Source organism: Merops nubicus, unplaced genomic scaffold (genome assembly GCF_000691845.1).
Source record: "Merops nubicus isolate BGI_N331 unplaced genomic scaffold, ASM69184v1 scaffold4282, whole genome shotgun sequence".
In the NCBI taxonomy this organism is placed as follows: domain Eukaryota; kingdom Metazoa; phylum Chordata; class Aves; order Coraciiformes; family Meropidae; genus Merops; species Merops nubicus.
Window position 1 is genome coordinate 56463 of NW_008594166.1, and position 21351 is coordinate 77813.

The 21351-nt window shown below is 38.4% G+C and overlaps 1 protein-coding gene across 1 annotated transcript in view; it reads left to right on the forward strand.

Moving 5' to 3' along the window:
• The first annotated feature begins 2475 nt into the window (after positions 1 to 2475).
• Positions 2476 to 21351, forward strand: part of MYBPC1 (myosin binding protein C, slow type) — a 76126-nt gene continuing 57250 nt past the window's right edge. Inside the window, exon 1 of the mRNA XM_008935657.1 lies at positions 2476 to 2592. Within this exon, the coding sequence (XP_008933905.1) occupies positions 2568 to 2592 (25 nt within the window). The 5' untranslated portion in view covers positions 2476 to 2567. The remainder of the gene's footprint in view (positions 2593 to 21351) is intronic.

Sequence of the window (21351 nt, forward strand, 5' to 3'; positions counted from 1 at the left end):
CATATGGTTGCTACTCTGCATTTTCAATTTATTTAATGCAATTGAAGATCCTTCTGCTTGCACTCTCAGCTGGCCTTTAGAAAACAGACACCTCAAGAAGCACACATCTCTCCACCTACTCCAAAGGCCACTATAGTATTTAATGATTTTTTTTTCCACCTGTAAGATATCTTCTTCCCTTGCTGCCTAGCAGAAGTTGCAGAGCAAATTTAGTTTTTCTAACTGTATCTATACTTGGCTATAAAGCAGGGCTAGGGCAATGGGTTCAAACGTTGCCCTGTGATTATCCATGCTGGTGGATGGTTAGCACGCTCCCTGGAAATACTTTGGCTTGGGCCAGCTAGCACTCTCCCACCTGTACCTAAGCATAGCTCAGGCACATGCCAGCAACCATTCCCTGTGGCCATTTTGGCTGCAGTCTCCTGGTTTTAGGGTCAAAAAAGAGTTTTGCTGTACAGATGAGAACCTCACACTTTTACTTGGCCTCTGGGCCAGTGCTCATTTATTTAGTAGTATAAAGGTCATTAATGAGTTTTATTTTAGAATCATAGTTAGAGTCTGTCTTCCTGAATAACCTTCTTCCTCTTCCTATGAAGGAAGCCCTTTAAGGCTGTAATGATAAGCAGTGACCTTCAATCTTTTCTCATTGTGAGACTGCAATGGAGGTCATCTCTAACCTGTCCAGTGCTAGTCTGTGACCATATTTAATCCTGTTTGTATTAACAGGAATCTCCAGACACATAATTCTCAGCACCTCTTAGGCACATGATGGGTGAAAGGTAAAGCAAACTGTCTTTACAACTTAAATTGGGCTGCTAAGGAAACACCATGCTGGATAGTATCAGCAGTTGCTCTTCATCCCCACGCTGGTTCCAGCAATCACAGCATTTGGTGTCTGGATTTGAACAGAAGAAAGAAGAACAAGAAAAAATTATCTCTGTAATGTTATTAGGGCTGTTCATGCACCTATTCCCCACTGCCATTAAACTCATGCACAGAGACGGAAAACCCCCAGTTAGCTATTCAAGGTAGTGCTCTGTTTACTTTCCAAGGTCAAGAATTATTTCGGTGATATAAGGAGGCTTACTTCGATATTAATGTGAAACGAAGAAGGTAAATAGCTTTAATATTTCTTGCTTAGGTTCTTGTAGGCAGGGGTCTTTTCTCTGTATTTTATAGACACAAAATCAGTTAAATAATAGAACACCACAATAAGTAGGGTAGAAAAAGCCAGATGATAGTCTAGTCTCTTCAAAACAAAGAATGAAGTGTCTGTTCCTCATAAGATGTCTATAAAATGGCTAAATAGCCAGAAAACAGCAGATTGTAGAGGAAACAATCATGCATTGGCTACAGGATAAACAGGCATATAACCACTATTCCCTGTCCAACTACTATTCAAAGACATGCAATAAATTTTCCATAGCATTTGGGTGTATCTAGAGCAGTCTGTCTAGCAGCCTACTTCTTACTGATATGTGATAATAATATGAACACGTGTTTTAATAGCGTAAAACCCTTTAGGACCACTTCTTCTGTTGCACTAATTGCTACAGTTTTGTCTTAAAATCCTAGAAGGGAATAAGAAAATAAATCCTAGTACCCCTGATTAACTTGACCTGCGTTTCTATTGCTGACATGTTCGTAGTTTAAGTAGGAGTTTAATAGGAGGGCAGCCCAGTGGCTCAGTTTAGTGGCTTGGTGCATTTCCATCTCTTCTGTCTGGTTTCCTGGCTTGACAAAGGCGGAGAGTGTTGCATCTCCTGAATGAGTGGAAAAGAGAAGATCTTGTCTCTTAACAGTGACCTCTCCAGTTAATAAGGTAGCATTGCTGAAAGGAACACTGCAGTCACTAATGAAGCCAAGGTGAGGATGGCTATAGAGAAAGGACCCGAGAAAATGTAGCAAATGTAAACAGATGGAAAATATAGAGGGTCTTCACTGCTCCAAACAGGAACAAAATAATCCTTTTTAATTCATTAACACTGCTAAGTTCTCTACTTCTCACTGCATCTTTTCATACCACTTTCTCTTAAAGGAAGGAAATGAAGTTTCACTGCATGCATTCTGTCCATACTCATTTGTCTCTTCTGTGTTGTAGGAAAAGGCATAACTGTACACAGGTAGTTCCTGTAAGTTCTACAGGCAGGAGGGGCTCTTTAATAGTGTACGAGTCACTTTTTCAGCCTCTGTGTCTGTGTGCTTGTCTGCATGTTACAGAGAGAGACACAGAGAGTAAGCAGCGCAGCTGAATTTAGAAAGCTATAGATGTTCTCATCAGCCCCATGCAATGCAGCAGAGATTCCTTCCAAAAGCCAAGGGAGCAGAGGCTGCAGACAACAGATGTGAGAGGGGTTCCCATAACTGTCGATTTTCAAAGTGTTTGCATTGAAAAGAGAGGAGGTGCTATTTTGATTGATACTTCAGTTGCAGTATATAAAGCAGAGGAATTCTTCTTACCCTTCGCTTGTCATACTGATCTGCACATGCTCTCAGCTGGACTTGGGGCTACTACTTACTGCATCTGAAAGGCTGAAACTCACTGGGAATAAAGAATTCTTGTAACAATGCCAGAACCCACCAAGAAAGATGGTAAGCATAACAAATATTACCTGAAAGTTTCTTAGTTACAGGAATTATGAGTATGCCCACACACAAAACACTTTTTAGATCATCTTGCATATTTCAGAAACTAATGATATCTGAGAGTGATAGTCGTGTAACATCACTCTATCATTTCAGATCATGGATCCTTTTAAACTACTTTCAGGTAGGGTTAAAGCACAAAACTGTTTTGGCCTCCAGCTATTTTCGGCAATAAACAATGGCTTTGCAGAGATACTGAGAAAGTGATAGAGCAAAAGATGTTTTTGGTTTTTAAAGACTGCAGGATTTTTGTAGCGTAATTAGTGGGTTTTCTATAGTTAAGACTCTAGACGGGAAAAGAGGAACTAAGCATTTCTTATGGTTTAAAGAGTCAGCATGTTGATACATTTTCTTAAAGTTTTATAACTTATTGAATAGAAAGAATGTGTTCATCAAACAGTTTTAAGGTTCTGACAAAAATATATTCTGCATGTCCAATGCATAAGTGAAAAATTTAGTAAGTTTTTCTGTACAAATCAAACTGGAATGATCCATTTTGCCATGCTACAGAAATTGTTTTTTTATGTTTCAGAAGGATAGTTAAAGATAGTAATACTGTCCCCTTTTGTGGTACTATTATGTTTGTAAGTTTCATTTTTTTCTATAGCTCTTTATTTTTCTTTAAAATTTAGATCTTTTGGCATGAATTTTTGATGGTTATTGTTTAGCATTGGCAATATACATAGCTTCTGTAAAGCCATAAACGTGCAAACTGTGTATGCTTTGCTAGTGTTGGGAAACAAGAGGTACACAGACAGGTTCCCTAATGCATTCCCAAATGCAAAACTGAGTCTAATCCTAAAGATGATCTTATGGAAAACACAGAAGTCATTAAATAGTATTTATTTCCCAGCAATTCTGACAGATCTGACAGGCTTGTGTGTAGTTTAAATGAGTACATTTGATTTAACACTGACCTATCAATAGCATTTGCTTTATTTTAAAAATCTTCCTGAAATATTTTCTGGTTTTGTGGAAGGCAGAAGCAGAGAAACTTTCAGGAGCATTAGGCAGTTTCAGCACCTTGTTGGGTTGGGGGCATATGAAAACCAAACTTTTTGCACAAGTGAGTCTTAAGCAAGTAGTGTTGACAGATCAACGTGACTATTTTACTTACCAGCCCTCCTTAGTGCTCGAGGACAATGATAGATGAAGTATCCTTCTGAAAATAGCTACACCAAGTGCACGTATTAATACGAGAGCCTAATCCTCTATATCAAACCTAGAGCCAAGCCCCTTCTAGAGTGTCTTATTTGTAATTCAAATGATTTACACATGTATTAAGTGTCCTTTTTATTTGATCTGTTATTTGACTGGATATTACACAGTTTAATCAGAATGCATTCTGTGGCTGCCAACTGAAAAAAAAAAACTAAAAAAAACTAAAAAAAGCACAAGCAAACAAACAAAAAAACAAACCTAAAATATTTCTGCACTTTCAAAAGATACATACTATGGAGAAAATATGTCAAAAGGCTCATGTTTCTTAAGGTTATTATTCTGTTTAAGACTAGATTGTTTGTTCTTATAATGCAGTGATTACAGATGCAGCTCCACGGTTGTGTTACAAAATAAGTTTAGCAACTCTGAACAGTATTACATTGACAGTGGAATAAATGCGACGTGTATAAAAGTTAATACTCAGAAATGTAAAAAAATACTGAAGCCTTCTCTTCCAATAGAGCTAGAGTTCACAAGTAGTAGTGAGCACTAGAAAGGTAATGCATATGGGTTTTACACTAGTTGTTCCTCATTGCACTCAGTTTATTTGCAGCCAGTAGATTGGAGTGATAACAGGTTTATCATACTGTACTTCAGAGATCAGCTGCTTCCTAAAGATTTGTCATTGATCAAGAACTCACCTGAGCTGGTGGCAGTACTTGTATAGTAAGCACAAGTCTTGCTGTATTAGTGGCAGGGGTATTTGCTACCAATACTAGTACAACGCTACCGCTATTATTTGTGTTAGCTCTCCCAGTAAGAATTCAGAACCTCATTATCCATCAAATACTTAGTCTTAAGGTAGTTTCCAAGGTGCAAAGAATTTAAGGTAATTAATTAATGAAGATGAACATTGGACTGACTATATTCTGGAAGGTACCACTAGAAGGACTCTGAGAAACATTTGGGGAACTTGTTGGGCGATAACAGAAAACAGACAAAAATAGAGGCTTAAGGATTTTGCATCACATGGATATTCTTTTGACCTTTCCAAAAGAAGAGGTCTACATGAATGATCCCATGCTCCTTATTCTCATAGATCCTGTCAGTTAAAAACAGGATATACAAGAGTAAGCAGCTGAGAAATCAGAAACTGGCTAACACCTGAATGTGAAAAGAATCTCAGCTTTGCATTTTTTGTCACTGCAGTCTCTGAAGTACATAGCTAGATTTTTCAGAGGCACTGCCGTAGCAAGCTCCCAGCCTTTTTTTCAGGCCAAATTCTCTTTGAGCTATTTAAAGATTATTAGATTACCAAAGTGAGAAATTTCCTGACTTGGTGAGAGTGTAGCCTCAAAATGAGCTCTTAGCAAATAGGATCACCAAATTAAACACACCACTCATCTTAGAGAAGATTGCTGGAGCACTTCAGCCTGGTGGAATTTGTCACTGTAGAAACAAGCTTCTATGACTAATGGTAAAAGGCCTTTATTCTACTCCTAAAAAGTAAAAGTCTTATATATGACATCAGCCGTGGCTTTTTTACAGTATATGGTCATGCTGTTGTAACATAGTTTTGTCTTAAAATTTCATATTCACAAGCTGAAGTATACATCAATGAGTTAACTGATCCAAATGGATTACTCAGATAGGATTGTGATGCCAAAGACCTTTTAAAGACTAGTTAGTTTAAAATTTAACAGCCTTTAGTTTTCCTGGTGACTAATAAAATAACCTTCCTTCATACAACTGCTTCCTGTAATTTATTGTAATCAGGCAGTCTTTCCTCTCCCTCCTTTCCTTTAACCGATATTCATAATAGGAGCTGCTCATTAATTAGGTGCCCTCTTAAACTGTCACAGGCCACAGCACTTGGATATGCTTCTGTAGAAGTGCCAAGTCTCTCAAGAGCAATGGCTGCAAACTATTTGTGGGCATCATCCCACAGGGACAGGTGCAAGTCAGTCCCCAGTAGGCAGCTCTGTAAATTTGCCTTATTTATTCTCCCCAATCTAGGAAATAACTCATGCTCATGAGTTAAGTGAACATTCCAAATTTTAAGCCAAAGCATTTATCAACTGTCTGCCAACTTCATTTTCTACTGGTTTGCAATCTCTGCTTGAATACTGCCCAGAGCATCCAAATATTGGCAAGGAATCAAAATTAAAAATCAGTGCGTCTACTTTAGACAGTGTTTTAGTAAAACTTTTTTCAATCTATAAACAAGATAGGTGTAAAAGTTATGAAGAAAACTATGTGCATCTATTATCTGTTAGAAGGGCAATCTTTAAAACATGAAGCAATTCGTGAAAGGAGGTAAAGGAGGAAAAGAGCACATCAGTAGAGATTGCTTTGGAGTTATGGTAATACCGTTGTCTCTGAAGAAGCCCAGTTGAAATAGCCTTTACTCCAATTGGCTTTTAAATGTGACGGGTTTTGTTTTGTTGTATGATTCTTCTATAATTAAATTTACATTATATTTGTAACATGTAAAAAATACCACAGTCTGGTGTATCAAGATAATAGGTACTGTCAAACAAGTCAGCTAGTCATGTAAGTCATATAAGTAGACAGGTAGAGCATCATTCCAGTGGGAATTAATCTCAGTATCAAGGTTGGATGAAAGTTAATTAAAGTAAGATTTCTTTAAATATCATATTTTCAAGGCTAGACAATTTCTCGGAGGTGAAAAAGATGTTAAATGGAAATTCTGCTTTGCTATATGGATTTGGCTAGTGTCAATATTATCACTGCTGTTGGAATGTTTTCCTGAAAATTCAAGAATACAGCATGTGAACATTGTGTAACATTGCTTAATGCTTTCCGTGCAGAAGACTTGGCCTGTATATTTATTTTATTACAGCACCAAACTGAGTAGTGCAGCTGCTGCCCTTGCTGCATAGATCCAGCTTCAGCAAGGATAAAGAAAAACACAGACATCCATCTTCTGCCATCATCATTGCCCCTCTGCAGAACTGACTGTAAAATGCACCCCTATTATTTCTAACTAGCTTCAGTCTTGGAGCCAAGTCACAGCCAAAGTCAGGCCCATATATATCATGTACAAACACTGCATTAGTCACAGGTAAATGAGTTTTGGTGGATGAGGGAAGGAGGAAATCCTAACCCCTTATCTTATTTTCCCTCTCAATTCTTTAGAAAGTTTCTCTTCATCACCTCTAGATAATAAATTTAAAGCCCTTGCAAATGGAAAGCAAACTTTCCTAACTGTTGTAATCAGATCTGTTAGGCTGGGCTCCCACTCCCGTTCCAAACCCTATAGAGCAGTGTCCTCCTCCACAGATCTTGCTGCATGCTGGGAATTGAGTTGTTCTTAGACTGTCTACCCTCCCATTGCTAATTTCTAAGTGTTGCTCCCACACTTCCTTCTGAGATACCAGAGCATCTCAGATTTATTCTTTGACCTCCCGCCCCCACTGCTCCTATGTTTAAGACTACTTTTCTAATCAGATTAATTTGATTGAAAAAGCCCTACACTGGCAAACAAAAAGCCACAAATACTTGATTTATTTTTCAGTTTTTATGTTTTGTTTTATTATAATGTAAACTGGAGGAACTACACTGATTTTCTTATAAAATGCATTGATTTTATTGTAATTGTGTAGGTCAAAGGTGCAAGATTGATCTGGCTTACGGTTTTTCTTGAGTTGAAAAGCTCGTCCACCCTGTGTAAAAAGCAGTGCCTCCAGGCACAGAAAAATATTTAGTATTGTTGCACTAAAATAAAAATCTCATTGAGTTTAGGAGGAAAGAAGGGAACGGTCTTTCAGCAGAGCAGAGGGTGCTTTGTACTCGGCAAAACCGAAATTAGCAAATGCTGCCTTTGTGCCTCCCTGTGTTGCACCTGTTGGGAAGATAAATAAAGGTCTGCACAGTTCTTTCCCCTCATACCTCCTAAAAATATCACTTTAAGAGAGCTTTGAAAAAAACCGATAAGCTACAGCACCCTTCTGTTCCATGAAAAATTGGATGAGTTTCTTCCTATTAGTTTCAGGGATCTACCAAACAAGATGGTTAGGTCTGTGGACACACAGCAAAAAAATAGCAGAGATATCTGGGGAGACCTCAGTTATCAAAACTTTAGTAGCTGTCACACACATTAAAATCCTTGGAAAATATATTGTACAACATATTTCACGCTTTTTGAGGGGACATTCAGAGGGCTCCTTGAAGTGGAAGAGCAAATCAAGTCTGAAAATAAATTACCCAGGGAAATTTCCCTTAGGATAGGGCTGAATACTGAACCCATCACTCAGGGAAAATGCAGAGATTCCACTGAGTTAGAGGTCCTAATTTATTAATTGCTGTAAAGTGAGGGAAAAAAAAAGGTTGTTCTCATCCAGATATTAATGTGGCTTTGCACTGATAGTAAAAAATCTTTAAAACAAAGGAGAAGGCAAATGGATGGAATCATTAACTTCAGTTGTAGAGTTTTCTCAATCCCACTGCAAACAGCTTTGTCTCTTGAGTCTGAGGAACTGTGTGGCTGAGAAACAGACCCTTTTCTTCCCTTCCTACCCTCTCTTTCTGCACTCAGTCACAGCTGAAGTGTTACCTCTGAAGACTCCTATAAAAGGTTTCTTTTTTTTTCACTGCTGTTAGGGAATCAGCATTTGAAGCCATTTTTCCATCATTCACTAGGGCCATTTGATGCACTTTATGACCATGGGGAGATTTCATTCTTTTGCTTTCAGAGTTGGTGGTGTTTCAAGAGCTCAGGAAGAGAGGATTGATCCAATGTGGATGTCTATGGTAGTTCAATGAAAATTTTTGCAAGTTTGAAGCCATACAAAGAATGTAATGGTCTTTACATTGTCACGAAAGACCTCTGGATTAGGAAGCAGATACCCAAGTAGAAGTGTGTGCAAATGTACCAGGTGTCCCCGCTCCCACTGGAGTCATGGAGAGAAAGTTGTTACAGTCAGCAGAGCCCAGACTGTTGCTCAGCTGACCAGCCAGCAGTTAACTAAACATAGGTGCCTACTGCCACATGAGACACTCTAGGATACACGTAATACCCATTTTGGGCTGGCAGATATGACTCAAGACCTATGGGAGATCTGCAACACCCTGGAGTAGCAGCAAGAAACCAGAAGGCTATGTTACAGTGTCTGAATGTCATTGATTATCTATGTTTAAGAAAATTAATTGAACCATAAGCAGCTATTTTTACGGTGAAAAAAAAAAATCTAATTCCATTGATTATAATGGTAGCTTGGGCTCCTAGCTCACATCATAGACAAATTCATGTGTCTCCTTTTTTTCTGAGTATCTTTACAATAAGGCTGCAGAGTTTTTACCTATGATTTGCTCAATTAGTGTTTAAGGATTTTCTGCAATGGCTGGTTTTATAAGAAGACAGGGAGAGTTCCATTCCAGCATTATTTGGATGTGATACTCAGATGTTTTTCCTCAATAAATGAGGGAGTACCTTTGGCCCAGATTCACCTGAGCAGAGAAGAGTGCACCCTTCTCTAATCTGCTGGGTGTATTGACTAAAAAACAAAACAAAACAAAACAAAACAAAACAAAACAAAACAAAAAGCTGGTGCCTTTTTTTTTGTTGTTGTTGTTAGGGAGATCTAGTGGGTTTTACTTGCTTTTTTTTTTGTAAGGAGGGCTCGATATATTTTTTTTTTTGTGATATTTTTTTGCTCGATATATTTTATTTTAAGTCTAGGCTGAGTGTTTAGATCAACTTTTTTTTTTTTTTTTTTTTTTTTTTTTTTTTGTCAATGAGAGGAAATAGAAAGTTACATTTCTGTTCAAATCAATATTAACTCCCTTTCTTCCTTTCTACTCTAGTGTACTCTCACTTCCTCCAGCAGCTTTATGCTGCTAGGTGAATGACTGGTTATATCACAGACATCAGTAGCTATCATTAACAAGCACGTTTTATGTTAAACAAAAGAGTGTTTCTGAATACTCTACAACATGTTTAAGAAAACACATGTAGATTTAGGAATCTCCATCAATTTCTGTTTCTGGAATTTACTCTTCCTGTTTTATCAGGAGTGATTTTAGCTCCTACAGTTCATTGAACTAGCAGATGGTTCAGACAAGTTGAAGATGTTTGCAGAAGAGAGTGAATTAGAATCAAAATCCAGTTCTGTGTCCAACAGGGTTCTATGTCCTAGGAAGCTGTTCTAGCAAGAGTAGTTTAGTAAAAGTTTCAGTCAATCTTCATCACTTCCTGTGATGCTGTAGGGACAGAAAGAAACTTACTGTGGATTCAAAAAGTATGAAGAGAGATTTCTGCTCAGAGACCTTTCAGAACCCTAAAAAATGCAGCATTCACAAAATGGAGTGGTTTCTCCTTGGCTTTCCTGCCCTGTTACCTATATCTGCAGTGCTAATGGCATCTCCACAGAGCAGTCAGTGGGACCTAGGCTAAGAAATGCAGGACGTCTTGCATTCACATGGCTTAGAACATCCTCTTCCAAAGAAGACAAATCACATCCTCCACTGCTTGGCCAAGTGTCTTTATGTGTGTTTTCAGTTCAAAGTGCCAAAATAACCTGTGGTCTCTGATGCAGTTAGACATGGTGGTGTAGGGTGTCATAACACTGACATGTTGTGTGCCCTGCACTCTAAGTACTGCTCGTTGGGGGTTAATTCAGGACACCAGACCTCCTGGAGTTGTGTCAGAGAGTTGTTGAATTGCAAGTCAAATATGGTACAGTCTCACAAAAGTTCCAAAATTTAAAAAAAAAAATCACCACCCTAAAAACTGCTCCATGCTTTGCCTTAGAGTAAAGTTGTTTGTTTCAGGAAAGACCTTCACAAATACAATAACTTACCAGTCAGTCAGTGCATGTGACTTCCACACAGTGCAGAGAGCTGCAGTACCAGGATGTGGGAGCATGGCTGGGCGACTCATTCCAGTTTAGAGCCCCTCCATGTCCCATCTTCATGTTCCCAAAAGTGTACAGACACTGCAGCAAGAAGGGAGTCTTGCTGTACCTTGTAGCAATAGAACAAGTTCAAAAGAGTCATTGGTCTCCCTTCCCTAGAGATTAGGAAATGCTTCTTACATAATTTGCTATCCCCTGGCCCTATTACTAATTGAAAATAGCATGTGATCTACTTCTTAGGGCAGTTGTCCTTATATGTGATGGCTCCAGCAAGTTATTTTGATCAGGTGATTATTACAAAAATGTCTGTTCTAATTTAATTCTCCATAGGATCAAATGGTGTTTTTAGTGAGTATCTGAAAGCATTCAGTAGCACCATGAAGCTTTCTGAGAGGGATCTGTATTAAAATGCACACTTGCCATGACTTTGTAGGCTCAGAATAAGTTCTTCATTTTGCTCATAAATGCCAAGAGTAGGTTGCAGTCACACACAGATGCAGATGTAGATTTCCTTTTCATACAGATTTCTGTTTATAAATCTTAACTCTGTGTTCATAGACATAATGTACAGAGGCATTTGCTCCAATTCTTGCTATTGCACTGACTGGACATGGTAGATAGAGACTGAGCAAAAGCAACTCACAAATCAGCTTCAATGGTTACTTTTTTTCGCGAACAGGAGCCATGCTTTGCTCAGCCAACATGCAAACCTAGCCCAAAAGCCCATCCCAAATTTTTTCTTCTGTCAAAGCCCTGAAGTTGTGATGAAATTAAGCTGGATACAAATGCAGCTAAAACTGGAAGAGACCCCAAATGAAAAACTTACTGTGTTCATTTTTATAAGTTGCTTCCACAAGGCCTCTTCCATGTGAGAGAAATGCACAAATTATGGCCCCTAGCACCAATTACAACTGTTCTAGAAGGACGAAAATCTTCCTCTTACAGGTCTGAGCTGACCTGCGCTCGTGTGGTAGAGCTTTTCACCGTTTTCCGACCTGAGATAAAATGTTTCAAACTATTTGCACACTTGAATGTGCAGAGCATTGCATTTCTTTACTTTTTCAACAGCTTTATTGGTTTCCAGTACCAGTAAAGCACTGTTCCTAGTAAGTATTACAGAAAACACTTATGATGTGGAGGATATCTGCAGCTAGAGATACCTAGGAACACTCACACAAGAAATGCCATGTAAATGGAGTAATTCATTGACTAATAGCTGCTGGGTCTCATGTTGCGATGTTCACATAGATAGACATATATATACACACACTGTAGCACATTTGGTATCTTCTGTTTTTATAAGAACATAGTATCTAGGCCAAAAACCTTATTTTAGACCCAAAGAGGAGCATAATACCAATGGAGGCTGTCTGCCACTCCTTCACAGATGCAGACTTCAGTGAAGGCACAGAGGGTCAGATGCCTGCTGACATTTTTTCCATGGCATTCCCTCCAGCCTTACTAATCCTTCATCTAAGCTTTCCTTAGCCCTATTTTTAAAGGGGAAATCTGACCTCTGTCCTCTGCCCCTTTTTCTTTGCCCTTGTTTTGCATTTCCATGTTTCACAATGAAGTTTTCTCTCTTATCAAAGCTTTTTTAGCTGAAGAGAAAGTATATTCAGTGAACTGTGACTGTTATTCAAAACAGCATCTCAAATGCATTTTGCTGTCATGCTTCATAAGAGCTTTCTTTAAAACACATCACTTAGTGATTTACTGATGCAAACCCTCACAGTTTGTCTGCAAACATCTTACTGTGGTGTTTTCCCTAAAGGCAAAGTTAAGTGATTTTTTTAAAGTGAAGGCTTGTAATTCTCACAGTTACCTTCACTGCTGCAGAATGAGATTGAGAGGTAGAAAACGTAAGAGTATTAACACAGGGGGATGTATGTCATTTTGTATGCCTCGCACCCACACGGGGACATACGTGACTTTCACATACATAAATACTGCTGCATGATCCACCAAAGATTTGCCTAGTGTCATAGGTCTCAGAGACCTTAGATCTCTTAAATTTTCACATACTGAAAAAGTCCTTTCTCTCCACATGAGCAAGATACTCCCACGGGTTTTTCAATACAATGCTGAATTCCAGGCACATGAGCAACAATAAATATTTATATGCAAGCAAGTTCACAAAAAAAACCTCCTAAAGTTAGTACATAGAATTCCCATTAAATACATTTCTGAGGTTTAGAGCAACTTCTGATTTTTTTAGTGTTTGATATCAGCAATACTGTGACTCTGATACAAAGCTTTTCTGCATTGCCTGTTATGTTTGTGGATTTCTAATTTTTTCTGCAGACTTAATTGCAAATCATCTTTTGTTGGCATGTATTGGAACATCAGCACTCACAAAAAGTAGCAGCCCCTGAATTTTGTAGCCCATAAACATCAATTACTCTTAGTAAATTAAGAAAGTGGATGCTACTATCCTCCTTTTCTTCTTGAGCAAATTATTTTCCACAAGTCTAACTGAAAATTAATACTGAATAAAACTTCAAGCTGATAAAAGTAATGGATAATTAGTGATTAGCTACTTGAAACAACCTCTAATCACCTACATGCCTGACAGACCTGTATCATGGGTGGTTCCTCCTTATCATACTGTTCTGTAAGACATTGTGTCTCAAGAGGAGAAGTACTAAAGTTCAGATGATAGAAGAGTGCTTTTATCTGAAGGAAGTCTGAGAAGACTCTTCCGTCTTGAAAAGACCACAGAGTCTGTCACCCACTGTCAAATAGACTCAAAGCAAATGCTTTTCCTATTTGCACACAGTCATGACTGTTTAGACACAGTTGTAGTGCATATTGCTTTGACAAAGAGAGGATAACAAGCTGACAAATCCAGTCCTGGGGAAATCCCAACACATCCATGTTTGGTTTTGCCCTGACCCTCAAAGCTGACATTTCAAGAACTATGGGATGGGAATACCAGTAATTTTTAAATTTATATTGTTGAAATATTTCAGTCTGAATTTTGGTTCAAATGAAACCCATCAGCATATCTCAAATGCTTCCTTATAATTTGCTGAAATAAGTTAGATTGCATAAATTCACGTCAGCACAGCTTTATGCTGATGCCCTCATTTTTTTCCTCTTGGAGTCAAGCTCTCTAGGTCAAATGATTTCCCACTATCTGTGAATACTCACATGGCTCTCAGGACTAACCTGAATGCATCGAACAAAAGGAGACACAGTCCTTTGTGGAACCCACTCCAGTTATGCAGAGCATCAAATTCATAATGCGATTTCCATAAAACAGTGCTGAAATAGATTTCCTTGATTCAGAGTGAATTATTTCTGAATAGCTCAGGAAAACAACAGTATTGTGATTTGATTTGAGTAAGAGTGAAGACATTTTTTTCTAAATCAGGAAAACACTTCCTGAGCTGTTTTGGAAATTATCTGGACAATCTGATAGGAAATCTTTTACTGGTTAAGTACTCATCTCTTGAAATAACTGCCCTTTCAACTTCATTGCTGACTTTTATCCTATAACTAAAAGTGCGAATATCATTGAAAATATATTAAATTTGAGGAATAAATTACTGTCATTCCTGAGGAACAATTCTCTGTTTTATGAAGTTTTTAATCCAATAACCTGATCAACTTTATCACATTTTGCAGCTCTCAGAAAGGAATCTAGCACTATTTACTGTACTGTTATCTTTGGTATCATATGATGGTGTCTTTTCCTTTCATTTTCCCTAGGAAGCTTCTTGAACTAAATGAAAATGGTTGCTTCCAGAGAAAAATTATTAACAAACTAATGCAAGGAAAGCTAGGAAACTGAGTAAAGTCTATCTATTGGCATACTTTTTTTCACGTGGGATCAAGCTTTTCTGATGAATGAATTAGTTTATTTCAGTAAATACATAACAGAGATTACTTCGAACTGGGTTATTTAAAACAAGAATTTCACTTGGCTGAGCTAGGAGTCATTTTGAAAGCTTGATTTCTCATTAACATCTGCTGCCAAAACATCTTACTATTTTACAAGTAATTTAACACATTAATAATGTGTTGCAACATTGGATGGATCTAAGAGTGTGGGAACTATGCTGGGTTCATACCTTTTGTATTTATGCAGAAAGGACTGTCTCCTGAACACTGAAAATAACAAAGCCCAGCTATCTGTTGCTGTGTGTCTTTTGTCCTTCAAATACTAAACTACAAATCACTGAATTTTGACCTAAGACCCTGATCACTTATTTTTAACCTGGAGACGAGAAGCAGACCTGCTCTGCCTCCTCTGTGCTCTCGAAATCCGAGCCGTACGTGAGGCTGGGGATCCGGCCAGCAGAGGAGGGGACGCTGGCCATATTGTTAGCCAGCAGCGCCGCTTAGGGGTCACCAATAAACTTCAGACAGACCATGAGGTTTAGATGGATAGGATGAATCTGTTCACAGGCCTTAATGGGACCTTTTTCACACACTGTAGAAAAGGCAGAGTGAATACACAAGGCTGAAGTACAGTGTAGTGGGAGTGATTCTGCAGAAATCTGTGCTAACTGCTGAGACTAAGAAGAGCTAGGGCCTTTAGGTATAAGAGGCAAACCTATGAGGTTGAGAAGTCCAGATTAGGTGTTTCGGGACTGTTTTATTGGTTTTGCAACGTAAAAATAGGAACACCTCTTCTCTCTTAGACATAAGCACCCATATAGCTGACAATATTTACACAGCCAGTTTTCTCCTTCCTCTGTTTAACTGGAGACAGAACCAAGTAGTACATCCCATGAACCAACATTAAAGAAAGACTCAGATGATTAAGAACAGGTAGGTGAGGAACACAGACTTTCAGTAGTAGGGAATCATTTCAAACTTACATTAAAATAGTGGTATATAAACTGAGATGATGCCACAATACAGGAAAGCTTGAGACATTCTATTATTGAGCTACCGTTTGTAGGAAGAAGCTGACTCAGAGGAATTTCCACTGTTTCATTATGCAAATATTATGGGGAAAATGCTTACTAAGAATTTCTTTTGGTGAAATTTGGGACTGCATACACCTCATTTTATAACAAGTTTTGCAATGATAGTTCAAAATAAAATGGGTTTACTTTGAAACATGGAAATAAAACTTAACACATCAATATGTGGAATAAAAGATAAATCAATATAGCCACAAACAGACTCATGCTTGAGAATTTTTCAGTGGTTTCACAGGCACAGCTGGGAAGGCTGACAAAGCCTTCTCATAAAGGTAGAGTTACAACAGCAAACTGAATTATCTTATCAGCACAAGTCACTTTGATGAACACTGTCAGAAAAATCCTTTTGCCACATAGGTGGCATAATCAGCAAAACTTTTCCTGCAAGATCTTGCAAGACAGATAGCATCACAAAATTTTTGCTTTGGAAGTTTAAAAATATTTCTTTTTCTTTCTTTTTTTTTAAATGATGCAATAAGTTAGAAAACTGTAATACTGAAAAGATCAGCAGAAAAGCAAAATCAGTCAAAAAAATTCAACTAAGCATGGCCTCAGATTGAAGTCTACTGTTAGTCTGTGATCTGTGAGATACAAGACCAAATACTCTTTTTTCTCTTAGATGCACAAGTGCACAGGAAGTAACTTTCATGGATTAATTTCTTTGACATAAAGTAAGAGAATAAAGATACAATGGAAATGCAAGTGGAATTTAATTACTCCATGTTGGTGCCTTGTGGGCTGAGAAGGTTGAAAATGAGTCTGAGAATGTATGAGAACTTGAACACTAGGCTAAAGCCACCAACCTTAGCTTTATTCATCTATTTTAAATACTCTCAACACTTGTCAGTCTTCTGGTTCCCAGTTACAGTACATACGTGATCTCGAGACTGCCAAAGAAGTCTTGCACCATCTGATAAGGGTGCTGACTGCTGATAACTGCCTCCTATCTACCAGTAATTAAATACAGGAAGTTTCAATACATGGACAAAGTAGTCCTTTAATGGACAATCTGCTTGCACAAACTTAGGAGAATGTAGATATGTAAACTCTTAAAGAAATTAGTTTTGTTCAAGGTCATGGTTACAGTGTTCTTTAGAGATTGATTTCTATATGAAAAAAAAACTGGCATGAGAAATGAGAAAGCTGTAGAAGCTTACATACGACCAGATCTGATCCAACAGCATCACTTTAGAAAAAAATGGGAACTGCAAGGAAAACACACTAAACAAGCAACAGTTGCTTTACACACTTCCATAATTATGGATGGCAATGAAGACAAAATATGGAATCACCGATTACACTGCAGCTGCTCAAGCGGATCTCTAAACTATTTATTTGATATCTCAATCATTCCACGAAATTCACTATCACTAGGCTTTTGTCCCAGCTATTAATTCAGTTTTTCAGTCCTTAAATCAAGGAACATTCTGCATGTATCCCACAATTGTTTGATCAGATCTTGTGGCCCTTATAATGTGTAGATATATATATATATATGTATGTGGATCTTATAATCTTTTATAGCTGGAACTATTTAGATTATTCCTGAAAGACAAGTGTTGTAGCTGAGATTGTATGCTGTGACTAATTATTGTAATTGGTGTTGTTTTTTTCCTATCATCTGAAATTCATTAGGAATGATTTTGAATTTCAATCATATGCAAAACTCATTTTTTTAAGCAAAATCTTTGCTAAGTTTATGTCTTCTCCAATCACTACTTGAAGATGCACCACTGGATTATGAAACTTTTAATTACTGAATATGAAAACAATTTCAACTTCAGTGAACATGACCTGTTCGCTTTCTTGCAATAAGAGATAGTATTTAACCTAAGGTTTCTATTTTTATGTCTAACCAGAAACAGTCACAGGGTGCCAAAACAGGCAGCCTCACCTGTCTACAGCATCATTACAAGTGGAAACACAAAATAGAAAGACATTAATACATGTATCTGTCTGGCTCCATCATGCTGTTGGCCATAATAACAGTCATCTAGGCAGCCACCAGAGCACCACTGCTTATTCACTTCAGTCCTTTAGAATGTATTTTGCTCTAAATAGTATTTACCTCAGTTTAAGTGCAACTAAATGCATTGAGTGCTTTTATTGATTATCAGTGACTTTGAATCAAGCTTTCTGTTTCCCATCTCATTTAATCTGTGTCTGCTAATAAGATTGTTTCCCAATGAAATGATCATCATGCTCTGATAATCTCTACAGTTTGTTGAACAACCTCTTGTGTTCTGAAAGATGAGGCTATGCCTTTTAATCACATCACTGATACCACTGTGACTCTATACTGGCCTGGGTAAAGTGACTCCTAAAAAATGGTCTAACCATTTTGAGCCATTTCTCTTCTTCAGAGCCCTTTCTTTTTGCAGAGAATGTAAACAGCATTGAAAACAAGAAGCTTTATCCCTTTTCTTTTCTGATGATCTGGACATGAATTCTGTCAAGCAACTGTTCCACATCCTTTGTCCTTCCCTGCCCATCTATTTCTGTGGAGCATCTATCCCAGGAGAAAGTCACGTGCCACAATGGCAGTTCTCATGACCTGTAGGGACCACACACAGGGGACAATCCTCACACATGACAACTGCACAAGGGCTGGAGTGAGCCATGATCTCTCCCCAAACTATCATTTTGTCTATTTTTCTCTGACTAGCAGAGTCAGCACTTCAGGAATGCTTATGTAATAGTTATATTTGTCTGATCCCTTGAGGCTATGCCCACAAGCTTAATCCACCTACTTATATTTGACAGAAGTTGACAGGTCTTTGTGACAAAAAGCATTAAGTAACCATCTTCATGCTCTTTGACATATGGAAGTCACTTTAGTGTGCTGCTGTTACACAGAGAGATATCACACCTGTAGCCGTGATGAGGCAGCTATAGTCCTGGTTTCCCTTTCAGGTAGATGGCAGTAAGCCCTCTGGTCAGACTGGATGAGATCCTGAATCCCCTGGCTGATCAGGCCCGAATCTTTGCTGAGTTGTAACCAACCTCTGTCTAACTGCAGGAAGAAATTAGGGTAGGAGACTTTCCTCCTCCCTCTTGTGTATGTTCCAGCCCAGTGATGGTGAAATACTATTTTTAGACTTTGTGCAAACCCAGATTTAATACTCAAGGTCATTCCCTTCACCTAAGGGGAAAAAAAAAAAACCTTCTCTACTCATTTTCCAGTATCATTGAGGGTTTCTAAGCATACCCAAAACAAACCTGGTCATCAGTACGGAGTCTCAAGATGATACGGGTTATGCAGTCTTTCCCGGTATGTTTGCTGGTAGCCTGTAGCTCTTGAATCATCTGAACTGCAAGTCTCTGGAGTACTTTGTTCCCAGCACAGTAGTAGAGCAGAACCTAGAGACTATTTTAGAACTGTCAAACATGCCTCACTATGTTTACACTCCAATGTGAAAGGTAATATATATGATGTCAGGAAGTTTCTATGCTTGCCACTGTCAGAAGCCAGTGGAAGTGGGAATATAGAGCCCTTGAAAACTGGCCCCCGTATATAATAGTGCTGCCAGTTCCCTGCCAGAACTTCTTGTGGTTATTGCAGGTTGGATGTCAGTGCACCCAGACCTAAAATGGAATTGAAATTCTAAATAAATATAGTCCAAATATAACATGGTTCTTAAGCATTTCCATAACTTTAGCACATGGATAATCTCACGGAAGTTTTTAAAGCTTAGTTATCTATATGCATAGGTAGAGATTTTAAGTCCTATTTTATCTGAAAAACTGAACACAGTAAATGTGGAACAGTGATGGAAAGTTGTTGGTAATGGGTCAAGTTGCATCTCCTGCTGATTTTCAAGAGTGTATGTGTGCATGTACAATTATAAATCACAAATAAAAATGCCTTGGCTCTAAGTATTCATATCCTATGTCAAACTGAATCTTGAATGCATCTCATGACATTGCTGAGGCATGAAAGCATTTCTGGAGATGTTATCTAAGTGACAGTTGTGCTTTCACTTTATTTGCTAACTACACTTAATATAATACTCTTTCTGAGTAGCCATGTAGAAAAGACTGCTAAATTGATTCATCTTCTTGAAGCAGAATTAGATATCACCAGCTGCTTTATAAGTTTCACAACCAATGAATAACCCAAGGTCTGTGTTGAGCATGACACAACCCACTGAAATGCAACATTCTTGGCTTCTTAAAGAAATGCAAAGAAGAGACCATTACTTTTCGTCTTAGAAACTGTAAGGTAGAATTCAACTTCAGTTACTTAGTAGAAGGCCCAGCTGGCATTATGGTATCAATCTAGCAGTAGCTGGACCTTCAATGGCCTCTTTACGCTGTAGCTCAAGAGGCATTTACAACCCAGTGAAGAACACTTCTTCTAAGGGGCTGAAGAGCGCATGCTGGAGGCAAAACTCCCTCCACTGCCAGCCTGACAATGCCTTGACAGAGCACCATATTAGGCAATGGGGCTGCTGGGAATGGCATCTGGGGACTCCAGTGAGCATGCCTCCTAGGGAAGAAGCACAACCATAAGCTGCTGGTTGAGTGCACAGAGCCCTTTCCTAGCTGACAAGCCTGTTGCAGAGGTCAGCCAGAGAGGGCTATCATTCTTTAGGGAGGTGGAAACTACTCGTGCTATTAATGGTTTTTTTCCTAGCTGTCCTCAGGAATGGAACTGCAAGCCAAGCATGACCATGAAAGGGGTCGCACATGGGCAAAAGATTATGTTAAAGTATGTCCCAAGTCTCTTCCATCCCCAGTGCCTGGAACTCTCCCCCTTCCTTTCTTCCTCCCACACCATACTTCAGGTCTCTCCCCTGAGCTCAGTTCTTGCCTCAGGTTTCCTGGCAATCACCTAAACAGCCTTAAATTATGGTTTAGGAAAAAAACCACTGACTTCCTGGTCTGGCTTCAGTCATCATCCAATCACAGAATTACAGAATAGCTGAGATTACAAAGGACCTCTGGAGATAGTGTAGGCCAACATCCCTGCCATGAAAAGGGTCAGCTAGAGTAGGTTGCCCATGACATTGTTCAGGTTTTGAATATGTCCTTGTATGACTGCATGTATGAGATGAAGTACAGATCATAATAATAGTGTTTTAGGTCTGGTCTCTGCTGTAGATTTTGGCTAACATCCGCGTCTACTGTGAGGTAAGACAAGAGTGGAAAGAGGTGTGATTTCTGACTAACAGTACTGTGTATTGAAGCCATGAAATATCTTTCAAAATTAAAGAGAAACTCAAGGCAAGTGCCTCAAAAGGCACCTAACGTTTTTATCTGAGACTGGAAAGTGATGAGTTTGGTGCGTTTTTGTTCATAAATTTGTGGCTCTTGCTGATAAGCCAGGGAGAATTTTCTAATTCAGTGTTCGTAAGAATACTCCCTGTTTTTAACTATTAAATTTCAAAAACACAAGTGTACAGTCAATAATTTTGTGCTATTACTTTTCTATGCAAGAAATAGTCTTCCCTGCCACAGAGAAACTAGTTTATTCCCAGTGGAAGCAGTGAGAAACGTCATGGTTGTAAAGGGAATATGTTCCAAGATTTGCTTTTGTGGTGGAATTGTCATATTTTCATACAAAAAAAAATAAATATTTTTCTATGACACAAAGCAAAACTTAGTTTGTTGGTAATTAGACCAGAAAAAAAAAATTGCTATGAATGTAAGTAAAGTTTTATTATTATTATCATTTTATTATCTGTTAGTTGGGTCCTGTGACCGGAACATCACGGCACTGAGCTCTTTCC